This window comes from Dendrobates tinctorius, unplaced genomic scaffold, assembly GCF_039654945.1.
Source record: "Dendrobates tinctorius isolate UK_male_01 unplaced genomic scaffold, ASM3965494v1 ptg000082l, whole genome shotgun sequence".
Lineage (NCBI taxonomy): Eukaryota > Metazoa > Chordata > Amphibia > Anura > Dendrobatidae > Dendrobates > Dendrobates tinctorius.
The window spans coordinates 20,975,564-20,998,856 of record NW_027361750.1 but is presented as its reverse complement, the minus strand read 5'-3'; the positions used below and the strand labels follow the sequence as shown (position 1 = coordinate 20,998,856).

At 46.5% G+C, this 23,293-nt stretch overlaps 1 protein-coding gene across 1 annotated transcript in view; it reads left to right on the top strand.

Moving 5' to 3' along the window:
* The first annotated feature begins 10,301 nt into the window (after nucleotides 1-10,301).
* Nucleotides 10,302-23,293, top strand: part of UBXN2B (UBX domain protein 2B) — a 69,406-nt gene continuing 56,414 nt past the window's right edge. Inside the window, exon 1 of the mRNA XM_073583959.1 lies at nucleotides 10,302-10,526. Within this exon, the coding sequence (XP_073440060.1) occupies nucleotides 10,365-10,526 (162 nt within the window). The 5' untranslated portion in view covers nucleotides 10,302-10,364. The remainder of the gene's footprint in view (nucleotides 10,527-23,293) is intronic.

Genomic DNA, 23,293 nt, shown 5'->3' with positions numbered 1-23,293 from the left:
ACTGAAGGACTTTACAGAGGTCTTTCAGCTTTGACCACTGCACACCCGACAATTCCATGTCTGCCCTCAAACTGCCTGCCCGTGTATCCTCCCACAAATGCATAACAGCCTGCCTCTGTTCGCACAGCCTCTCAACCATGTGCAGGGTTGAGTTCCACCTTGTTGCAACGTCTATAATTAGGCGGTGCTTGGGGAGGTAGAGCAATCGCTGCAGCTTCTGCATACAACTGGAGTGTACGGGCGAGCAACGGATGTGCGAGCACAGTCTTTGCACCTTATGGAGCAGGGATGTTAACTCCGTATAATTATTAAGGAAGCACTGCACCACCAGGTTCAAAGTGTGAGCCAGGCAAGGTATGTGTGTGAGTTTTGCAAGGCCTACTGTATGGCTGCCACAAAATTACAGCCGTTATCACTGACTACCTTGCCTGGCTCAAGATGTAGACTGCCCAGTCATGACTCAGTTTCTTGCTGCAAGTAGTCGGCCAGTACCTCCGCGGTGTGTCTGTTGTCGCCCAAACACATCATCTTTTACACAGCCTGCTGATGCTTACCACTAGCTGTTCGATAGTGGGACACCTCATGTGCAACACTGCCAGCTGCGGATGGAGTGCTCGTGCGACTGCGCTCTGTGGACAAGCGTTCGCTTATAGAGGAGGAGGCTCAAAAGCCTACAGGCAACTGTTTTCTATACCGTGGGCTAGGCAGCACTGTTCCACCGCCGCTGTGCCCTGTGGAGCCTGCATCCACCACATTAACCCAGTGCTCAATGATGGACACGTAACGGCCCTGGCCATGCCTACTGAACCATGCATCTGTTGTGAGGTGCACCTTTCCACTCACTGATTGCTTGAGGGCATGAACAATGCGGTCTTTCACATGCAGGTGGAGGGCTGGGATGGCTTTTCGAGAAAAGAAGTGCCGACTGGGTAGGTCATAGCGTGGGACAAAGGAGGCCATGAGCTCGCGGAAAGCTTTGCTTTCAACCAAACAGTAGGGCATCATCTCTAACGAGATTAGTTTGGCAATGTAGGCGTTCAAACACAGTGTACGTGGATGAGAGGATGAGTACTTTCTTGTCCTACTCAGAGTGTCTGGTAGGGTGAGCTGTACTGGAGAGCTGCATATGGGGGAACTAGCGACGACACCTCAACATTTTGTGCTGGGGGTGTGATTAACGGTGGCAGTGGTGTTACAGTGGGGGAAGTGATGGAGCGTTGCTGGCTACCTTTAGTCGTAGCAGGTGCACATGTGCTACCTGATGTTTTGTAGTCAGTCCACACTTGCAAGTGCATGTTGATTAAATGTCTAAGCATGCAACTGGTATTCAAATTTCTGAGTTGTTTACCTCGGCTAAAGGTCCTTTTCTCACTTCTTACAGGTAACCTTTGCCTCATCAGTAGGATTTTGGACAAAGAAGTGCCACACTGCACTCTTCCTACTATGGTAGACATTTTCTAATAACTTGACCGTCTGGCCAAGCTGTCCTGCAACTCTTTTATTTTTTGGTCCACGTTTTTGGACAGCTACAGGTCTGCCATATCACCGCTGCTGCGATGTCAATGCCTACTGCGGATCCTTCTCGTTATCTGAATTATTGCCAGCGCCACCCTACTCCCCCAATGGATGCCAATCCGGGTCAAGAACTGGGTCATCCATCACCTCCTCTTCAAAGTCATTTGCACCTTCCTCTTTACCTTCCTCTGTGTCACCGTGTAAGGTGGTATAGTATGCGGGAAAGGGCACCTGAGTTTCGTCAGGGTCAGATTCTGGCTCAGTAGAGTGCGAGAGCAATATAGTCAATGTACCAGCAGAATCATCTAGCAGTGGCTGTGCATCAGTGCACGCCATGTCAGATTCATCTTGGACTGGGGAATTCAGGATTTGACTGGATAACCCAGGCATGGTATGTGAAAAGAGCTCCATAGAGTAATCTAAGTGTCGGCTGCCGCATCCTTCACTTTTGGTGGGGGTGAAGGTCACAAGGAAAGGTGTTTTTCCTGACCAGAACCCTGCACTGATGACTCCGTTCTTGCAGGTTTGGAACGTTCAGAAAAGGAGACAATAGAGCTGGTGGCTGTTTCGGCAATGTACGCCAAAACCTGTTCCTGATGCTTCGGCTTTAAAAGCGGTTTTCCTACTTCAAGAAAAGGTAACCTTACAGGCCTTCTTGGGCCAGACAATGACGCAGGCTCAACACCTCCTGCCTTAGCTGCTATTGTGCTTTTGCCAGAACCAGCCGATGCACCACCACCATCAGAACCAGCCGCGCCCCCCTGCCCACGTCCGCGGCCTCTTCCACCATACTTCATGTTTGGGAAAATGTCCCCAAAATACCAGCAGAGAGATGGTACTGTATGTGGATCATCCAGCTGTGTAAGGTGTATTAAAAATATTAAATCTACGTATATTTTTTGTTAGTCACAGAAGCTCTTCCAGTATGTATTTGACCATAATACAACAAGCAGATATACCGTACTGTGTTATGAATGAGTCACCGTAGGAGGCAAAAACAGAAATACTAGCTAAGTCCAGAAAACCAGAGAAGTTGGCAGCTATCGGATTGCAGACCCCTGAACCTAACAACAACAACTAGCAGTAGCCGTGCCGGGTTCCTACGGTGCGCTAGACCACTCGATCACAGCCGGAGAACTACATAGCCTAAAGACAGAAAGGGAAATCTAAACTGCCCCAGAGCAGACCCCAAAGCAATAGGCAGCCCCCAACATATAATGACGGTGAAGCAAGATGAAAAAACACTCACACAGAGAGAAAGATAGGCTGAGCAAATGATGGGGCCCAAGCTAACTAAATAGGACAGAATAGAAAAGATGCTGTCTGCAATCCGCCAAAACCCTCTCAAAAACAAGAGCCAACAGACTAATAGGGAAAAAAGCCCTGAAGATGCTAGGTTTCAAAAAGACTATATCAGTACTCAGGTATTTTCTGAAGACAGAGCAAAAAGGAATTCAGCTCACTCAGCAGGGAAAGGCAGAAATCCAGAAAAACAAGGCAAAACAAAACCAAAACACAAATGCAAAAAGTAGAGAAGAAAACTTAGCTTTTGAGGAACAGGAATCAGACTGGTCTCCAAGAATCCCTCAGAGTAATCACCCGCAAGGCAGAAGGGTGTCGGCTGCCTTATATCCAGTCAGCAATTCTAGTCACCCAGTCATCATCATTCTGCTCAGGTGCTTTGCAATCAGCCTCACTACCTTCCTTCACCAGAAGAGGGAGTTCATCAGACCTCAATGGTGAAGGGGAAAATGAACTCACAACAGTACTGTATCAGAAGTGTACAGCTGGATATGTTTTTTGTGTAACTAACAATCTCCGTATATGTATTTAAAGAGTGTCACACACACCCGCTGTCTCTGTATAGTTTGGACCGTAATCAAACAGCAATATACTAAACTGTTTGCAAAGCCCACAGCTCTATACGGTGTAGGTCTGGAAAACTGGCAAATCGCCTCGGCTTGTTTTTCCAGAGTACCACACAGATAGCTTGTATTTGTCCGTGATCCCAGCCGGTACACGGTAGTGTGTGAGGAGCGTACACCGTTATCCGGTGTCTGTATGGAAGATTGTAAATCTCAGGCTATGTTTATATGGAGTGACACGCTGTCTCTGTATAGTTTGGAACCTAATCAAACAGCACATATACTAAACTGTTTGCAAAGCCGACAGCTCTATACGGTGTAGGTCTGGAAAACTGGCAAATCGCCTTGGCTTGTTTTTCCAGAGTCACACACAGATAGCTTGTATTCGTCCGTGATCCCAGCCGGTACACGGTACTGTGTGAGGAGCGTACACTGCTATACGGTGTCTGTATGGAAGATTGTAAATCTCAGGCTATGTTTATATGGAGTGACACACGCTGTCTCTGTATAGTTTGGACCGTAATCCAACAGCACATATACTAAACTGTTTGCAAAGCCGACAGCTCTATACGGTGTAGGTCTGGAAAACTGGCAAATCGCCTCGGCTTGGTTTTCCAGAGTCACACCCAGATAGCTTGTATTTGTCCGTGATCCCAGCTGGTACACGGTACTGTGTGAGGAGTGTACACTGCTATATGGTGTGTGAAAAAATGAACGCTCGGTAAATGAGCAGAACAAAATAATAAAAGTTGGAGTGCTTTGAAAAAAGCAGTTTCAACAGCAGTGTACACACAGCAATGCAGCTATCAGGTAGCCTTAAAAGGCAGCCTAATCACCACCAGCGCTGCTGCACACAACTAATATCCTCCACTTTCACTGCACACTAACTGTGTATTGAAAAGCGCTAGCAGCAGAAGCTATTTTTTTTTCTTCTTCCCTGCCTAACGCTCTCCCTATTCAGCATCAGCAGCAGCACCTCTCCCTGTTCTAAGATCGGCAGAAGTAAGATGGCGGTCAGCGGTCACTGCCTTTTATAGCCCCTTTGACGCCACACAAAGCCAGCCAATCACTTCAATGGCCTTCTCTAAGATGGTGGTGGCTGCTGCACATGTCATCGCGTTGCCCACAGTGTGCGTCCTCCATCATTGGCTGAAGAAAGGCACTGGACGCATCATTTGAAACGCAACATTGCCGCGCGGATCGGCGACCTCATGGCCAACCTTACGCTATGGTCGGGTTTCGTTTAATTTGACCGACCTGTTTCACTCAACTCTACTCGGGACTACAGAATAGGAGAAGGACTTGGGCATTCTGGTTACACGTAAGCTAAGCAGCCGTACTTAATGTCAAGCAGCAACTGCAAAAGCAAACAAGATTTTAGGATGTATAAGAAGAGAGATAAAATCCTGCGATCCCAACGTATTGTTACAGTGGGAAAAAAAAGTATTTAGTCAGCCACCATTTGTGCAAGTTCTCCCACTTAAAGAGATGAGAGAAGTCTGTAATTGACATCATAGGTAGACCACAACTATGAGAGTCAAAATGAGAAAACAAATCCAGAAAATCACCTTTTCTGATTTGGCAAGATTTATTTTGCTAATTATGGTGGAAAATAAGTATTTGGTCATTAACAAAAGTTCATCTCAATATTTTGTTATATATACTTTGTTGGCAATGACAGAGGTCAAACATTTTCTGAAAGTCTTGACAAGGTTGGCACACACTGTTAGTGGTATGTTGGCCCATTCCTCCATGCAGATCTCCTCTAGAGCAGTGATGTTTTGGACCTGTCGCTGACGCTGGGCAACACGGACTTTCAAATCCCTCCAAAGGTTTTCTATGGTGTTGAGATCTGGAGACTGGCTTGGCCATTCCAGGACCTTCATATACTTCTTTCTAAGGCTACTTTCACATTAGCGCCGTGCGACGACCGTCGCCCTGCGTCGAGGCGACGTACCATCGCACGCTGTGAAAGGCGTGCACAACGGGGGCAGCGGATGCATTTTTTCATCGCATCCGCTGCCCAATTGTAATGTCCGGGGAGGAGGGGGCGGAGTTTCGGCCGCGCATGCGTGGTAGAAAATGGCGGAGACGACGCATGAAAAAACGTTACATGTAACGTTTTTGTGTGCGTCGCGGCCGCCAAAACATGACGCATCCGTCACACGACGGATGCGACGTGTGGCATTGCGTCGCTAATGTAAGTCACTGGAGAAAAAACGCATCCTGCAGGCAACTTTGCAGGATGCGTTTTTTCCCCAAAACGATGCATTGCGACGTGCGTCGCACGACGCTAATGTGAAAGTAGCCTTAGCCACTCCTTCGTTGCCCTGGCGGGGGTGCTTGGGATCATTATCATGCTGACTCATCCACGTTTCATCTGCAATGCCCTTGCTGATGGATGGAGGCTTGCCCTCAAAATATCATGATACATGGCCCCATTCATTCTTTTATGTACACGGCTCAGTCGTCCTGGTCCCTTTGCAGAGAAACAGCCCTAAAGCATGATGCTGCCACACTCATGCTTCACAGTAGGTATGGTGTTCCTTGGATGCAACTCAGCATTCTGTCTCCTCCAAACACGACGAGTTTTGTTTCTACCAAACAGTTCTACTTTGGTTTGATCAGACCATATGACATTCTCCCAATACTCTTCTGGATAATCCAAATGCTCTCTAGCAAACTTTAGACGGGCCCGGATATGTACTGGCTTAAGCAGGGGGACACGTCTGGCACTGCAGGATCTGAGTCCCTGGCGGCGTAGTGTGTTACTGATGGTAGCCTTTGTTATGGTGGTCCGAGCTCTATGCAGGTCATTCACTAGGGTTCCCGTGTGGGTCTGGGATTTTTGCTCACTGTCCTTGTGATCATTTTAATACCACGGGGTGAGACCTTGCGTGGAGCCCCAGATCGAGGGAGATTATCAGTGGTCTTGTATAGCTTCCATTTTCTTATTATTGCTCCCACAGTTGATTTCATCACACCAAGCTGCTTCCCTATTGCAGATTCAGTCTTCCCAGCCTGGTGCAGGGCTACAATTTTGTTTTTGGTGTCCTTCAGCAGCTCTTTGGTCTACACCATAGTGGAGTTTGGAGTCAGACTGTTTGAGGTTGTGGATAGGTGTCTTTTATACTGATAACAAGTTCAAACAGGTGCCATTACTACAGATAATGAGTGGAGGGCAGAGGAGTCTCTTAAAGAAGAAGTTACAGTTCTGTGAGAGCCAGAAATCTTGCATCTTTTTAGGTGACCAAATACTAATTTTCCACCATAATTTGCAAAATAAATCTTGCCAAATCAGACAAGGTGATTTTCTGGATTTGCTTTCTCATTTTGACTCTCATAGTTGTGGTCTACCTATAATGTCAATCACAGGCCTCTCTCATCTTTTTAAGTGGGAGAACTTGCACAATTGGTGGCTAAATACTTTTTTCCCCACTGTACCTTTATAAATCACTTGTGCAGCCACATCTAGAATATAGAATCCAGTTTTGGGCTCCACATTTTAAAAACGATATTCAGAAGTTAGAGTAAGTTCAAAGGCGGCAACTAAATTATTACAAGGGATGGAAGGCCTCTCATATGATGAGACTTTGGGAAAGTTGGGCTTGTTTAGCTTAGAAAAAAGATATCTCTGAGAAGATCTAATTTACATGTATAAATATATGTGTGGGGATCTTTAGTTAGAGCAGTCAGACTGTGGAATACCCGACCACAACAGGTAGTAATGGCAGACATCATAACAGCTGTTAAAAAAGGGCTGGATGATTTCCTTGATACACAGAACATTGTGAGTTATAGTTAATTTAGTGACAAAATGTACAAATGGTGGAGAAAGGTTGAACTTGATGGACCAAGTTCTTAAACAGAATCTGTCACCCCATTTTAGCCCTATCAGGGGCTTTTGCAATGCTGTAGATAAGTCCCCGATGTAACCTGAAAGATAAGAAAAAAAGAGTTATATTATACTCACCCTGGCATTCGGTCCGGTCCGATGGGTGTCGCCATCCCGTCCGGCGCCTCTCATCTTCATACGATGATGTCCTCCTCTTTGCTTCTCCCTCAGCTCCTGCGCAGGCGTACTGATCTGCCCTGTTGAGGGCAGAGTAAAGTACTGCAGAGTGCAGGCGCGGGACCTCTCTGACCTTTCCTGGCGCCTGCGCACTGCAGTACTTTACTCTGCCCTCAATAGGGCCGATATGGTACGCCTGCGCAGGAGCCGAGGGAGAAGCATGAAGGAGGACATCATCGCTAGAAGATGGGAAGCACCGGATGGGACTGCGACACCCATCGCAACCGACTGCACCTCCGGTAAGTATAAGTTAACGTGTTTTTCTTATCTTTCAGGTTTCATCGGGGGCTTATCTATAGCATTACAGAATGCTGTAGATAAGCCCCTGATGGCGGTGGCCGCAGCTTATAGGGCTAAAATGGGGTGACAGATTCCCTTTAATTCAACCTATGTAACTAAGTATGGCCTTATCAGTAACACCCCCTAGTGGCCACATTGTGCTACTTATTCCCTATTTATTGAGTATGTTCACCGCAACATATAGATTGCTCTAAAAGGGAATCTGTCACCCCCTGGGACACTTTTCAGCTATTACTATGGGCATACAGGTAATAGAAACTATGAGGCATACAGGTAAGACTAGGTTAACATTTCTGTCTAGATGTGGAGAAATAGACTTTTATCTCATTATGTTAATGATTTCTTCCAGGCTCCGGGGTGTGCGCTGCTTGGAAGAAATCCCTTCCTCCGCCCTTCATTATACTATCACCCCCTCCCTTCAGCGTCACACTGACCTGTGAAGTGCAGTTGTGGTTCTTGAATCCCACGCCCTGAACTTCCTCAACAGTGTGTACCTCTTCCTTCCTTATATGGTCTGGTTCTTGCACGCTGGCGCCGGTGCACAGGAACGCTGAATACACGGACCATCGAGAGAAGAAAGAGGTACAGATTGTCGCGCGAGTGCAGGAAGCATGCACGGAATTCCGGAGCCACAACTGCATGTCACAGGGGTGATGAGGAGAGGAGGCAGGGATTTCCTCCAGGCACCGCACGCATAGGAACAGCGAAGAAATCATTAGCATAATGAAATAAAAGTCTATTTCTCCCCATCTACACATAAACTATGAGGCATACAAGTAAGACTAGATTGACATTTCTGTTACCTGTATGCCCATAGTAATAGCTGAAAAGTGTCCCCGGGGGTAACAGATTCCCTTTAATCCGATATCTTGCTGTGAGCATCATCTGACACATAGGGTGACTGCCCTCTATGCTATATTCTCATTATGTAAGCATTATGTAGGGGCAGACATTAATTATAGGCTGTAACCCCACTTACACCCTCCTCCAAAATGTTTGCCGAAGAATCTTTTTTTTTGTTGTTTTTTTTTTGCATACACTATTGATATGATGGGAAGGAAATATCCCGCAGTGTTGACACTTGGCCTTCTTTACCCATTTCTTTTATGAATGATAGATAACTGTACTGTGGACACCATGAATATTCAGTGTGCAGGGATTTAGTGGCCATGTGATGTGTCTTTCTATGAATGGAGTCACTAGTGGGTGTGAGCACTTGTGAATTACATGTTTGTTGGATCACTATATCCTTTTCACATATTGTCACAATGACACAGGCATTGTTTGCACAATATTTATGGAAGTGATATCTAACACACAACGTTGATATGATTGATCGCTGTGCTTGATGCTTTTTTTCTGCTTAATGACACGATGATGAAATTAATGACTGTTCACACATTGTTTCGATGAAGAAGAGCTCACTGGAGCTGAAATGATGCATGGGTGAATAAAAGGTTAATTTCAATGGCTGTGCTGCCTGAATCTCCACGTTTTTGCCTTTAGCTCAAGATTACTACTCACCCCCATACACAGGCTGTGTAAGATGAAAGCTAAGAAGTGTTAGTTGTAGTCAAGCGCAGCTCTGCAGCCAAGCTGATAGTAGGAGAGAAGTGGTGCTGCTGCAGATGTCTTTGTAATGAGACAAATCTCAGTTCAGCTGTACTGTGCCAGTTATACAAGCAGCTCTGCACTGAGATCAGAGATCAGCCATTACACATAACACAACATTATAGTTTATGGAGCATTATACTGTATAGAGCAATATATGGGGCCCATTATTCTGTATGGAGAATTATATGGGGCCAATATACGGTATGGAGCAATATATGGGGCACGTAGTGTATGGAGCACTATGTGGTGACCATAATATTGTACGGAGGACTATGTGGTGCCCGTAATACAGTATGGAAGACTATGTGGTGCCCATAATACTGCATGGAGGCCTATTTGGTGCCCATTATACTGTATAAAGGACTTATATGGTACCCATAATACTGTACGGAGGACGATGTGTGCTGACCCTGCGTGTACACCTACTGGAGACAGACACCCATAGACTTTTGCATCTGGGTGTCCATCTCCAGGCGGCGTACATGGCCAAAGATGATGAACGTTGACTGTTTGCACCATTACAGTCCATGGCCCCCATCGGTGCATCCTCGACGGGACCACTGAGCGCGGACAAAAATGCAGTGTGAAAGCCCCTAAGATATCTGATTGCAGAGAGCAGGGTAACATTTCATTCAGCTTCCTATGACCTACATGCCATATACAGGCTTCCGAGGAACCATCCTACTGACAGGCTCCTGTGACTTCTGTAAGGCACTGGGGCAATAACAGTGAAAATATCCACTGCTCCTGGAAGGGTTAACCTGCCTCACTGCCAGGCGTCCGCTTTACAGGCAGCGGTCCTCCATGGTCTCCATGTGCCCCGCAGTAACGCCGGAGCGCCCGCAGCCCTCACCGGTCTCACCCCGCACAGAACTGAGCCTGCGCCGACATGTTACCATAGTGACGAGCGCAGCGCCGACTGGTGACAGGCATGTCAGGGAGCACAGGGCAGTGACGTCAGCGGCGGGGATGCGGTCACCTGCAGCTGCTCACTGAACATGGAGGACTCCCGAGCAGAGGAGACCGGACAGGACGAGGCTGAGGGTCAGGAGGGAGAGGAGGAGGGAGGCGGAGGCTGCGGGGAAGATGAAAGTCACAGGGAGGAGGCGGAGCAGGAGGCGGGGCCAGCGCCTCTCAGACCCTCCGTGCTGGACATTCAGGTGTGTGGGGTCCCGGCGGCGTCCTCTCCTCCCCGGGGGGAATCTGCCAGTGCGGCGCTGTCTGCAGTGTCTGGTACTGGTGGGCGGCGACGTCGTCATTCTCTGTGCACAATGCATAAGGTGCCATGTAACTACCCTGTATACACCCTATACCCACCCTATACACACCCTGTACATGGCCAGTAAATACCCTATAAACACCCTGTACATGGCCAATAAATACCCTATATACACCCTGTACATGGCCAATAAATGCCCTATACACACCCTGTACATGGCCAATAAATACCCTATATACACCCTGTACATGACCAATAAATGCCATATACACACCCTGTATATGGCCAATAAATAACCTATACACACCCTGTATATGACCAATAAATGCCCTATATACACCCTGTATATGGCCAATAAATACCCTATACACACCCTGTATATGGCCAATAAATGCCCTATACACACCCTGTACATGGCCAATAAATAACCTATATACACCCTGTATATGGCCAATAAATACCCTATATACACCCTGTACATGACCAATAAATACCCTATATACACCCTGTACATGACCAATAAATGCCCTATACACACCCTGTACATGACCAATAAATACCCTATACACACCCTGTATATGGCCAATAAATGCCCTATACACACCCTGTACATGGCCAGTAAATACCCTATACACACCCTGTATATGACCAATAAATGCCCTATATACACCCTGTACATGACCAATAAATGCCCTATACACACCCTGTACATGGCCAATAAATACCCTATATACACCCTGTACATGACCAATAAATGCCCTATACACACCCTGTACATGGCCAATAAATAACCTATACACACCCTGTATATGACCAATAAATGCCCTATATACACCCTGTATATGGCCAATAAATACCCTATACACACCCTGTATATGGCCAATAAATGCCCTATACACACCCTGTACATGGCCAATAAATAACCTATATACACCCTGTATATGGCCAATAAATACCCTATATACACCCTGTACATGACCAATAAATGCCCTATACACACCCTGTACATGGCCAATAAATACCCTATATACACCCTGTATATGACCAATAAATGCCCTATACACACCCTGTACATGGCCAATAAATAACCTATACACACCCTGTATATGACCAATAAATGCCCTATATACACCCTGTACATGACCAATAAATGCCCTATACACACCCTGTACATGGCCAATAAATACCCTATATACACCCTGTACATGACCAATAAATGCCCTATACACACCCTGTACATGGCCAATAAATAACCTATACACACCCTGTATATGACCAATAAATGCCCTATATACACCCTGTATATGGCCAATAAATACCCTATATACACCCTGTACATGGCCAATAAATAACCTATATACACCCTGTACATGGCCAATAAATACCCTATACACACCCTGTATATGGCCAATAAATGCCCTATATACACACCCTGTATATGACCAATAAATACCCTATATACACCCTGTACATGGCCAATAAATGCTCTATACACACCCTGTATATTACCAATAAATGCCCTATATACACCCTGTATATGACCAATAAATAACCTATATACACCCTGTATATGACCAATAAATGCCCTATACACACCCTGTACATGGTCAATAAATAACCTATATACACCCTGTATATGACCAATAAATGCCCTATACACACCCTGTACATGGTCAATAAATAACCTATATACACCCTGTACATGGCCAATAAATGCCCTATATACACACCCTGTATATGACCAATAAATACCCTATATACACCCTGTACATGGCCAATAAATGCCCTGTACACACCCTGTATATTACCAATAAATGCCCTATATACACCCTGTATATGACCAATAAATAACCTATATACACCCTGTATATGACCAATAAATGCCCTATACACACCCTGTACATGGTCAATAAATAACCTATATACACCCTGTACATGGCCAATAAATAACCTATATACACCCTGTATATGACCAATAAATGCCCTATACACACCCTGTACATGGTCAATAAATAACCTATATACACCCTGTACATGGCCAATAAATGCCCTATACACACCCTGTATATGACCAATAAATGCCCTATACACACCCTGTATATGACCAATAAATGCCCTATATACACCCTGTATATGACCAATAAATACTCTATATACACCCTGTATATGGCCAGTAAATAACCTATACACACCCTGTACATGGTCAATAAATAACCTATATACACCCTGTACATGGCCAATAAATGCCCTATACACACCCTGTATATGACCAATAAATGCCCTATACACACCCTGTATATGACCAATAAATGCCCTATACACACCCTGTATATGGCCAATAAATGCCCTATACACACCCTGTACATGGCCAATAAATGCCCTATACACACCCTGTACATGGCCAATAAATGCCCTATATACACCCTGTATATGACCAATAAATGCCCTATATACACCCTGTACATGGCCAATAAATAACCTATATACACCCTGTATATGACCAATAAATGCCCTATACACACCCTGTACATGGTCAATAAATAACCTATATACACCCTGTACATGGCCAATAAATGCCCTATACACACCCTGTATATGACCAATAAATGCCCTATACACACCCTGTATATGACCAATAAATGCCCTATACACACCCTGTATATGGCCAATAAATGCCCTATACACACCCTGTACATGGCCAATAAATGCCCTATATACACCCTGTATATGACCAATAAATGCCCTATACACACCCTGTACATGGTCAATAAATACCCTATATACACCCTGTACATGGCCAATAAATACCCTATATACACCCTGTACATAGCCAATAAATGCCCTATATACACACCCTGTATATGACCAATAAATACCCTATATACACCCTGTATATGACCAATAAATACCCTATATACACCCTGTACATGGCCAATAAATGCCCTATACACACCCTGTATATGACCAATAAATGCCCTATATACACCCTGTATATGACCAATAAATGCCCTATATACACCCTGTATATGACCAATAAATACCCTATACACACCCTGTACATGGCCAGTAAATGCCCTATACACACCCTGTTTATGACCAATGAATGCCCTATATACAACCTGTATATGACCAATAAATGCCCTATATACACCCTGTATATGGCCAATAAATGCCCTATACACACACCCTGTATAGGGCCAATAAATAACCTATATACACCCTGTATATGGCCAATAAATGCCCTATATACACCCTGTATATGGCCAATAAATGCCCTATACACACCCTGTATATGGCCAATAAATGCCCTATATACACCCTGTATATGACCAATAAATGCCCTATATACACCCTGTATATGACCAATAAATGCCCTATATACACCCTGTATATGGCCAATAAATGCCCTATACACACACCCTGTATATGGCCAATAAATGCCCTATACACACACCCTGTATATGGCCAATAAATGCCCTATACACACCCTGTGTATGGCCAATAAATGCCCTATACACACCCTGTCTATGACCAATAAATGCCCTATACACACCCTGTATATGACCAATAAATGCCCTATATACACCCTGTATATGACCAATAAATGCCCTATACACACCCTGTATATGGCCAATAAATGCCCTATACACACCCTGTATATGGCCAATAAATGCCCTATACACACCCTGTATATAGCCAATAAATGCCCTATATACTACCTGTATATGGCCAATAAATGCCCTATAAACACCCTGTATATGGCCAATAAATGCCCTATACACACCCTGTATATGGCCAATAAATGCCCTATAAACACCCTGTATATGGCCAATAAATGCCCTATACACACCCTGTATATGGCCAATAAATGCCCTATATACACCCTGTATATGACCAATAAATGCCCTATACACACCCTGTATATGGCCAATAAATGCCCTATATACACCCTGTATATGACCAATAAATGCCCTATATACACCCTGTATATGGCCAATAAATGCCCTATATACACCCTGTATATGACCAATAAATGCCCTATATACACCCTGTATATGGCCAATAAATGCCCTATATACACCCTGTATATGGCCAATAAATGCCCTATATACACCATGAATATGGCCAATAAATGCCCTATATACACCCTGTATATGACCAATAAATGCCCTATACACACTCTGTACATGGCCAGTAAATGCCCTATATACACCCTGTATATGACCAATAAATGCCCTATACACACCCTGTACATGGCCAATAAATACCCTATACACACCCTGTACATGGCCAATAAATGCCCTATACACACCCTGTATATGACCAATAAATACACTATACACACCCTGTACATGGCCAATAAATACACTATACACACCCTGTATATGGCCAATAAATACCCTATACACACCCTTTATATGACCAATAAATACACTATACACACCCTGTATATGGCCAATAAATACCCTATACACACCCTGTACATGGCCAATAAATGCCCTATACACACCCTGTACATGGCCAATAAATGCCCTATACACACCCTGTACATGGCCAATAAATACACTATACACACCCTGTACATGGCCAATAAATGCCCTATACACACCCTGTACATGGCCAATAAATACACTATACACACCCTGTATATGGCCAATAAATGCCCTATATACACCCTGTATATGGCCAATAAATGCCCTATATACACCCTGTATATGGCCAATAAATACCCTATACACACCCTGTATATGGCCAATAAATGCCCTATACACACCCTGTATGTGACGTTTCTCGCTAAATACGTCCGAGAGTGGACCCTCTGGGTCGTGGATCTGGAGCCCCTGGGCCGAGTACACCAGGTGAAGACCGACCCCTATACAGGGATCGTTAGGGGCAGGACCGCAGGGGGCAGAACCGCGACAGCCGGTACCAAGAGGGACGGCTCGAAGGACAAGGCAGGACGGGAACCAGAGTACCAGGACGGGATAACGGAGGGCACTAGGCAGAAGACCACAGGAGGGAGAGTCGGAGCGGAAGGGACAAGGAAGAGACAGGCAGAAGGGAGCGGAGCAGGACACAAGGCTAGCCGAGGGGAACAGGGCAGGACACAAGGCACGCAGAGGGAAATAGCCCTAGACAAAAGGGCAGGCAGGGTTACTCTAGAGCAGATATGCGGCCGGAGAGTGCAGGGTAGCCACACAATCACCAGGCGCCCTCCATATAGGGAGGACGCCTGATATATCCTGAGCCAGGAAGTACGTCCTGCAGCCCCGCCCCTCAGCGACGCCCCCCACTAGCGGAAGAGAGCGGGGGAACGCGCGCCCGCGACCTAAGGCCGGCGCGGGTACCCGCAGCAGGGCGGAGGGCAGAGCGGAAGTGCGCGTGGACAGGAGCGCGCAGGTGAGGGAACGCTGCGGCGGGCACCGCAGCTGAAGGGGCATCGGCGGGCACGGCCGCCGATGTCACAGTACCCCCCCCCTTATGTCCTCCCCTTCTGAGGTTGGCCAGAAATCTTTTCATGATAAGGGGGGCATCGACATTCTCTCGAGGCTCCCAGGACCTCTCTTCGGGACCAAAACCCTTCCAGTCGATACGAAAAAGAGTCTTTCCCTTGACCCTTTTCATGACCAAAATGTCCTTTACTTCAAAGACATCGTCCGAACCAATTGGTGAAGGAGGGGAAATGGAAGTTGGTTGTAACCGATTCAGAACTACAGGTTTAAGGAGCGAGACATGGAAGGCGTTAGGGACTCGGAGTGATGTCGGCAACCTCAATTTGTAGGCTACCTCATTAATGCGCCCAAGTACTTCAAAAGGCCCGATGTATCGAGGACTTAACTTGTAAGCAGGGACTTTTAGGTGGATATGTTTGGTCGAAAGCCAGACTTTGTCCCCGGGATGGTACGGGGGTAGATCCCTTCGTCTCTTGTCTGCGTGTCTCTTAATTCGGATGCTGGCTTCCTCGAGCGCCTCCCTGGTCTCCCTCCAGATTTGCGAAAATTCCTTGGCGAGAGTATCTGCTGCAGGAACTCCAGACGATGCGGAAAAGGGCAGCGGAACACCAGGATTTTGCCCAGTTACTACAAAGAACGGCGACTTGGCGGTTGATTCGCTGGGATGATTATTATGAGCAAATTCTGCCCAAGGTAGGAGAGAAACCCAATTATCCTGATGGGCGTTGGAAAAGTGGCGTAAGTAGGTAGTCAAAATTTGATTAATTCGTTCCACTTGGCCATTGGTTTGCGGATGGTACGCTGAGGAGAAATCGAGAGATGTGCCCAGAACCCGACAGAGAGCCCTCCAGAATCGGGAGGTAAATTGGACCCCCCGATCAGTCACAATTCGTTGAGGAAGACCATGCAGTCTGAAGATCTGGTGGATAAAGATCTCGGCCAACTTCGGAGCTGATGGCAGTCCGGACAAGGGAATGAAGTGGGCCATCTTGGAGAAGCGGTCTGCGACGACTAAGATGGTAGTACATCCAGCAGAGCGAGGCAGATCAGTCACGAAATCCATTGCGATTTGCTGCCAAGGAGCCTCTGGCACAGGCAACGGGTGAAGGAGACCGGAGGGCAGAGTCCTCGGAACCTTGTTCTGAGCACAGGTCATGCAGGAGGCTACAAAGTCCCTTACGTCTTGGTGGAGGGAGGGCCACCAGTAATACCGGGAGAGAAGCAAAAGGGTCTTCTTGATCCCAACGTGCCCAGCAACCTTGGAGGAATGCCCCCAGCGCAGCACCTCCAGACGCCTGTTCTGAGGGATGAAGGTCTTGCCTGGCGGAAGAGTAGAGAATCTTACAGGAGCCACGGAGATAACTTTAGCCGGCTTGATAATATATGATGGATCCTCCTCCTTCTCAGGTGACTGCAAGGACCTGGAAAGTGCATCAGCCTTGATGTTCTTACTGCCGGGCCGGAAGTGGAGCTTAAACTCAAAACGGGAAAAATACAGGGCCCACCTGGCTTGTCTGGAGTTGAGTCTCTGGGCGGATTGCAGGTAGGCCAAATTTTTGTGGTAACCCAAGAAGAACAGCATGGGCTAATTGCGGCAGGACATAATAGGCTATTCTCTCGAGGTGGAGTGCTCCGATTTGAAAATCTACTTCGACGGTAACCGTGGTGATGAATCCGGGTAGAGGTTTACCATCGACGGAGGAAATTGCACGAGGGTTCCTCAGTACATTTACCGGGATCCGGAGTCTATCAACCTCCTCCTGGCGGATGAAATTACCAGCTGCACCCGAGTCCACATACGCCTCCACAGATCCACGCTCCCGACCTGCAATTATCAAAGCTGAAAGGGTAAGGGGGAGAGAGGAATCATGATCACCTAGGGGGTCCTCTCTTACCTGACCTAGGTGGAGGCATTTCCCGGTCTCTCTGGCCTCTCTGGACAAGAGCGCACAAAATGGTTGGCCCCTCCGCAGTACAGGCAGAGTCCATTGGTCATCCTCTCCCTGCGCCGCTGCTCGGACAGTCTGACACGATCAATCTGCATGGGCTCAGGAGCGGTGCTAACAGGAGATGCAGGGAAATGAGGGGCAGGAGCCTGGTACAGCCTAAAGGGCCTTCTCTCCCTGGCCGCCTCTCGAGCGCGTTCCTGAAACCGCAGATCAATACGAGTGGCCAGAGAAATGAGATCCTCCAGGGTGGTGGGAGTGTCTCGCCCGGCAAGCTCATCCTTGATCTTACTGGAGAGGCCTCTCCAAAAGGCTCCCACAAGAGCCTCATTGTTCCATCCCAGCTCTGAAGACAGGGTCCGAAAGCGGATGGCGTACTGCCCCACGGTAAGGGAACCCTGGCGGAGGTTAAAAAGTGCCTCCGTAGTGGACGCTAAGCGACCCGGTTCATCGAATACCTTGCGAAAGGTTTCCAAGAAATTCTGGATGCTGGACACTACGGGGTCATCCCTCTCCCACAACGGATTCACCCGGGACAGGGCCTCACCCTCGAGATGGGACACAATGAACGCCACCTTGGCGCGGTCAGTAGGATACTGCAGGGGTGCCAGCTCAAAGTGCAGTCTGCACTGATTCAGAAAACCCCGACATAACTTAGGGTCTCCGCTATACCTGGGGGGTTTACCCAGACGGGGAGACGGGGCTGAAACTACGTCCCGGAAGGGAGTTGGAGCGGCCGCAGAGGATTGCAGGGCAAGCAATCGATTATCCACGGACGCCATGTAACCTAAGATGTGGGATTGAGCGTCGCGCTGCTGCGCGAGCTCCTGCTGGAGGCTGGCCAGGAGGGGGGCGTGCCCGGGGTCTGAGGTCTGCAGGGCGGATAGCCGGGTGTCCATTGACTTCATGAAGGACATTATCCGGGTCTGATTTTCTCGTAGGAAAAGCAGTTCCTTCTGTGTAGCGGCCGCGGCACCGGCGGGATACATGGCCTGGTGATACTGTGACGTTTCTGGCTAAATACGTCCGAGAGTGGACCCTCTGGGTCGTGGATCTGGAGCCCCTGGGCCGAGCACACCAGGTGAAGACCGACCCCTATACAGGGATCGTTAGGGGCAGGACCGCAGGGGGCAGAACCACGACAGCCAGTACCAAGAGGGACGGCTCGAAGGACAAGGCAGGATGGGAACCAGAGTACCAGGACGGGATAACGGAGGGCACTAGGCAGAAGACCACAGGAGGGAGAGTCGGAGCGGAAGGGACAAGGAAGAGACAGGCAGAAGGGAGCGGAGCAGGACACAAGGCTAGCCGAGGGGAACAGGGCAGGACACAAGGCACGCAGAGGGAAATAGCCCTAGACAAAAGGGCAGGCAGGGTTACTCTAGAGCAGATATGCGGCCGGAGAGTGCAGGGTAGCCACACAATCACCAGGCACCCTCCATATAGGGAGGACGCCTGATATATCCTGAGCCAGGAAGTACGTCCTGCAGCCCCGCCCCTCAGCGACGCCCCCCACTAGCGGAAGAGAGCGGGGGAACGCGCGCCCGCGACCTAAGGCCGGCGCGGGTACCCGCAGCAGGGCGGAGGGCAGAGCGGAAGTGCGCGTGGACAGGAGCGCGCAGGTGAGGGAACGCTGCGGCGGGCACCGCCACTGAAGGGGCATCGGCGGGCACGGCCGCCGATGTCACACTGTATATGGCCAGTAAATAACCTATACACACCCTGTACATGGCCAATAAATACCCTATACACACCCTGTACATGGCCAATAAATGCCATATACACACCCTGTACATGGCCAATAAATACCCTGTACATGGCCAATAAATTCCCTATACACACCCTGTACATGGCCAGTAAATACCCTATACACACCCTGTATATGGCCAATAAATACCCTATACACACCCCGTATATGGCCAATAAATACCCTATACACACCCTGTATATGGCCAATAAATGCCCTATACACACACCCTGTATATGGCCAATAAATACCCTATACACACCCTGTATATGGCCAATAAATGCCCTATACACACCCTGTATATGGCCATTAAATGCCCTAAACACACCCTGCATATGGCCAATAAATGCCCTAAACACACCCTGTATATGGCCAATAAATACCCTATACACACCCTGTATATGGCCAATAAATGCCCTATATACATCCTGTATATGGCCAATAAATGCCCTATATACACCCTGTATATGGCCAATAAATGCCCTATACACACACCCTGTACATGGCCAATAAATGCCCTATACACACACCCTGTATATGGCCAATAAATGCCCTATACACACACCCTGTATATGGCCAATAAATACCCTATACACACCCTGTATATGGCCAATAAATACCCTATACACACCCTGTATATGGCCAATACATGCCCTATATACACCCTGTATATGGCCAATAAATACCCTATACACACCCTGTACATGGCCAGTAAATACCCTTTACACACCCTGTATATGGCCAATAAATACCCTATACACACCCCGTATATGGCCAATAAATACCCTATACACACCCTGTATATGGCCAATAAATGCCCTATACACACACCCTGTATATGGCCAATAAATACCCTATACACACCCTGTATATGGCCAATAAATGCCCTATACACACCCTGTATATGGCCATTAAATGCCCTAAACACACCCTGCATATGGCCAATAAGTGCCCTAAACACACCCTGTATATGGCCAAAAAATACCCTATACACACCCTGTATATGGCCAATAAATGCCCTATATACATCCTGTATATGGCCAATAAATGCCCTATATACACCCTGTATATGGCCAATAAATGTCCTATACACACACCCTGTACATGGCCAATAAATGCCCTATACACACACCCTGTATATGGCCAATAAATACCCTATACACACCCTGTATATGGCCAATACATGCCCTATATACACCCTGTATATGGCCAATACATGCCCTATATACACCCTGTATATGGCCAATAAATACCCTATACACACCCTGTATATGGCCAATAAATGCCCTATACACACCCTGTATATGGCCAATAAATGCCCTATACAAACCCTGTATATGGCCAATAAATGCCCTATACACACCCTGTATATGGCTAATAAATGCCCTAAACACACCCTGTATTTGGCCAATAAATACCCTATACACACCCTGTATATGGCCAATAAATGCCCTATATATACCCTGTATACGGCCTATAAATACCCTATGCACACCCTGTACATGGCCAATAAATGCCCTATACACACACCCTGTACATGGCCAATAAATGCCCTATACACACACCCTGTACATGGCCAATAAATACCCTATACACACCCTGTATATGGCCAATAAATGCCCTATATATACACCCTGTATATGGCCAATAAATGCCCTATACACACCCTGTATATGGCCAATAAATGCCCTATACACACACCCTGTACATGGCCAATAAATGCCCTATATACACGCTGTATATGGCCAATAAATACCCTATACACACCCTGTACATGGCCAATAAATGCCCTATACACACCCTGTATATGGCCAATAAATTCCCTATACACACCCTGTATATGGCCAATAAATGCCCTATACACACCCTGTATATGGCCAGTAAATAACCTATAAACACCCTGTATATGGCCAGTAAATAACCTATACACACCCTGTACATGGCCAATAAATACCCTATACACACCCTGTATATGGCCAATAAATACCCTATACACACCCTGTATATGGCCAATAAATGCCCTATACACACCCTGTACATGGCCAATAAATACCCTATACACACCCTGTACATGGCCAATAAATGAATCATAGAATCATAGAATCGTAGAGTTGGAAGGGACCTCCTGGGCCATCTGGTCCAACCCCCTGCTCAAAGCAGGATTCGCTAAATCATCCCAGTCAGATGTCTGTCCAGCCTCTGTTTGAAGACTTCCATTGAAGGAGAACTCACCACTTCTCGTGGCAGCCTGTTCCACTCATTGATCACTCTAACTGTCAAAAAGTTTTTTCTAATATCTAATCTGTGTCTCCTCCCATTCAGTTTCATCCCATTGCTTCTAGTCTTTCCTTGTGCAAATGAGAATAAAGTTGATCCTTCTACAATGTGACAGCCCTTTAGATATTTGTAGACAGCTATTAAGTCTCCGCTCAGTCTTCTCTTTTGCAAACTAAACATTCCCAAATCCTGCAACCTTTCCTCATAAGACAGGGTTTGCAGACCGGTCACCATTCTGGTCGCTCTTTTCTGAACTTGCTCCAGTTTGTTTATGTCTTTTTTAAAATGTGGTGCCCAAAACTGGACACAATATTCCAGATGAGGTCTGACCAAAGAGGAGTAGAGGGAAATAATGACTTCACGTGATCTAGACTGTATGCTTCTGTTAATACATCCTAGAATTGCATTTGCCTTTTTTGCTGCTGCATCACACTGTTGACTCATATTCAGTCTGTGATCTATTAGTATACCCAAGTCTTTTTCACATGTGCTGTCACTTAGCCCTATTCCTCCCATTCTATATATGCTTTTTCCATTTTTATTGCCCAGATGTAGTACTTTGCATTTCTCCCTGTTAAAAACCATTCTGTTAGTTGCTGCCCACTTCTCCAGTTTATTTAAATCTTTTTGAATCCTCTCTCTCTCTTCTCTAGTATTAGCTATCCCTCCTAGCTTTGTGTCATCAGCAAATTTAATCAGTTTACCCTCAATTCCTTCATCTAAATCGTTGATAAAGATGTTGAACAATACAGGGCCCAGGACAGAGCCCTGTGGTACCCCACTTGAGACATTCTTCCAACTGGATGTGCAGCCATTTACGACCACTCTTTGGGTCCGATCACTAAGCCAGTTATGAATCCACCTAACAGTTGCCTTGTCCATTCCATACTTAATCATTTTTTCAATAAGGATTGTATGAGAGACTTTGTCAAATGCTTTGCTGAAGTCAAGATATACTATATCTACAGCATTTCCTTGATCCACCCAATCAGTGATACCGTCATAGAAGGAAATTAAGTTAGTCTGACATGACTTATTAGTTACAAACCCATGCTGACTCTGTTTAATCACTTCATTCTTATCCAGGTATTGACATACATGTTGTTTAATAATTTGTTCAAAGATCTTTCCTGGTATAGAAGTCAGACTCACCGGCCTATAGTTACCTGGGTCCACCTTCTTCCCCTTTTTGAAGATAGGAACAACATTTGCTCTTCTCCAGTCTTCTGGCACTTCTCCTGTTCTCCAAGAATTTTCAAAGATTATAGAGAGGGGTTCAAAAATT